General features: G+C 35.9%; 1 protein-coding gene across 1 annotated transcript; it reads right to left on the reverse strand.

Moving 5' to 3' along the window:
- Positions 1-483: 483 nt before the first annotated feature.
- On the reverse strand, positions 484-1,372 carry LOC131657817 (uncharacterized). The gene is made up of 2 exons (XM_058927175.1): positions 1,001-1,372; positions 484-915 (listed from the first exon to the last, which is right to left on the reverse strand). The coding sequence occupies exons 1-2, from the start codon at positions 1,370-1,372 to the stop codon at positions 484-486; spliced, it is 804 nt and encodes a 267-aa protein (XP_058783158.1).
- Positions 1,373-2,778: the final 1,406 nt, after the last annotated feature.

Below are 2,778 nucleotides of genomic sequence, written 5' to 3' on the forward strand. Positions count from 1 at the left end.
GGTTGAAGAAAAAAGTTGCAATGGAGAAGAAGAGGAACCATAACATGATTGTTGCACTTGTTATGTCTTGGATGTTTTTTGCAGCATTTTATATGTTTCTGTAATTTAGTTTAGGGAAGTGTATGATGTTTGTGATTGTATCACTTGTATCAATTGTATAACTTTTGTGGTTTGTAACAATTTGAGATTGAATGGAATGAATGAGTATATTATCATTTTTCTATAAAGATTTGCAAATAATATGAAGTAATTATGAGATTAGATAACATTTGAGGAAATTGATCCAAAAAACCATTACAAATGTCATAGGTGATTACCCTAAAAGTCATGTAGATCATCACCCTAAAAACCATTTCAAATGTTATAGGTCATTACCCTAAAAACCATTACAAATGGCCACAAAACAAAATACCATCACACAAAATATCTTAGGACATAGTACCATTACTAGACCATTACAAGTTAACTTAATACACAAAATAATCAACTGCTCTTTTGTTTCTTCCATTTCTTCAAAGACCTACTTGACACTCCAAGGCTTGATGATGTCTCTACATGGTCTTCAACTGTGATTGGTTGCTCAGATGAACCTGGACCAATAATTGGTTTCTTGAACCAACTTAATTTGACTCTTTCACTCCTCCTTATCTTTAAACCATGGTGAGGTTTGATTGTTTTCTTTTTCTTGGGCTGTGGTTGACTATTGTCTACAACACTAGACTGGGTCTGACTCTGCTGCACATCATTTGGCACCTCATCATGAACTTGGTAAGCCTCTACATCATTTTGGACAGCAGCTTGATCATCATTCTGAACCAGATCATTCTCCACATTATTTTGCTCCTCATTATCAGCCTGAACATCATTCTGAACATCATTCTGAACAACCTCAGTAACTTTAGCTTTGACCTTTCTCTACATCACAGCCACAAACAAGCAGAACAAATTAATACATTGAGTGCAACAGAAATATTTATGAAGAACATGTAAAATGTGTTACCTTTCTTTTGAGTGCAACAGGGTCCTGTGTGGGGCTCTTACAGGTCAAAGCATTATGACCAAACTGGTCACATTTTGTACATTTGTATGCAACCCCAGTCCTTCTTTTCCTAGCACCCTCTTCACCACTTTCTCGAATCCTCACCTTTCTAGGTCTACCAGGCCCTTGTTTGTAAGCTGGTGGTAGCATGTCTTCAATCTCAGTTTCTGGCCACATGTCTTGGCCATTTATAGGTGACACAGAGAATCCATAACACTTAGCATATTTCTCCCTTGTGTAGCATTCATCAACAAAATCCTCAGGTGTTTGTTTTCTATAGCTCAAAGCAGATACAGCATGCCTACAAGGAATCCCAACCAATTCCCAAGTCATCTAGTTCAGTGTCTCCATTAACACAAGCAGGTTCCCTCACATATTGTTCTATGTTTTCAGCATCATGTTCCAGATATAAGTCTCCCTCAGTACCATTTGCACAAAAATAAGAAGCAAAGTCATATGCATCATCATCCTTTCTAATCGGGATATAACCCTCATCTATTTCCAATATCTTCGCCCATACCCTATAGCTCCCTTTCTTGTACCCCCACTTATTCACTAGGTTCTCGACAGTTTCCATGGTCCATGATTCTATGTGTAACCCAGAAATAGTAGAATCTACCCCCCCTCTATAGATTATCTCATCTTTGTTTACCCTAATAAACTCACCCCCGTGGTGGAAAGTAACGTTGAAATGTTGCATATCCTGCGTTTAATCATGCAAATCGAAATAAAAACCCCAACAGAGAAGAAACACGAAATGGAGAAGAAGAATAACCATAACAACACTAACCTCTGACATTGCGCCGTCGTCCACCAAACCCTTATGCGCCGTCGTCCACCAAACCGTTATGCGCCGTCGCCGTCGTCACTGTTGTTGCTAACTTGGGGATGTCTGAAAACGTAACTAAACCTAATTTTTACAAGGGGGTAAAACCAAATGACTTTTTAACTATTTACAACAGCATGGCATGTAAATGTTACTGATATTGCCACGTATGTAACATGCTAAGGCCACATGGACTTTTTAATTTAATTTTAATAAATCTGATTTAACAAGTGGCATTGGGGGTGTTTTGGCGTGGAATCTTTGCAAGTTAAGGGGGTGATGAAAAAAAAAACTTTACCAGGGGCTAAAACCTAATCTCGCTAACATTACAGGGGGGGTTAGTATATTTAACCCTTTAAAAAATAATTCTTTTTATGTTGTTATAATATTATAAAAATTAAAAATATATTAATGATAAACACTCTTTTATCATTCTATACAAAATTATTATTTTTTAAAATATTTTAAATATTTTTTAATATTTAAAAAAAAAATATTTTTGAAAGTAGTCTTCTCCAAACTCCCAAACACACCCTAAAACACAAAAACAATGTTGCACCCCTAAACAACCATGAAACAACCTATATTTGGTTTGTCATGTGAGAATTCAATTTAATCCATTAAATTTGATTATATAGTATAGAGATTAGAGATGTATTATTTTTCATATAATTGTAAGATTCATATAAAAGAAATTACAATAACCTTATTTTTATTTTCTACATGTTTGTTATAAGCCTCAATCATGTTCGAGGCGCGCTTGCACACTAAATGTGAGCAATTCTCTCCATTAAATTTAGGAGTGACAAACGGGCATGTCCGTTCCGTTTTGATCCTCCTCACAAAAGTCGCAAAAAAAGGGAGCGAACATAATTGAGGATGATGGCCTAAAATCTAGACCCGCTCTGTAAAA

This window comes from Vicia villosa, linkage group LG3 (assembly GCF_029867415.1).
Source record: "Vicia villosa cultivar HV-30 ecotype Madison, WI linkage group LG3, Vvil1.0, whole genome shotgun sequence".
NCBI classification, from domain to species: Eukaryota; Viridiplantae; Streptophyta; class Magnoliopsida; order Fabales; family Fabaceae; genus Vicia; species Vicia villosa.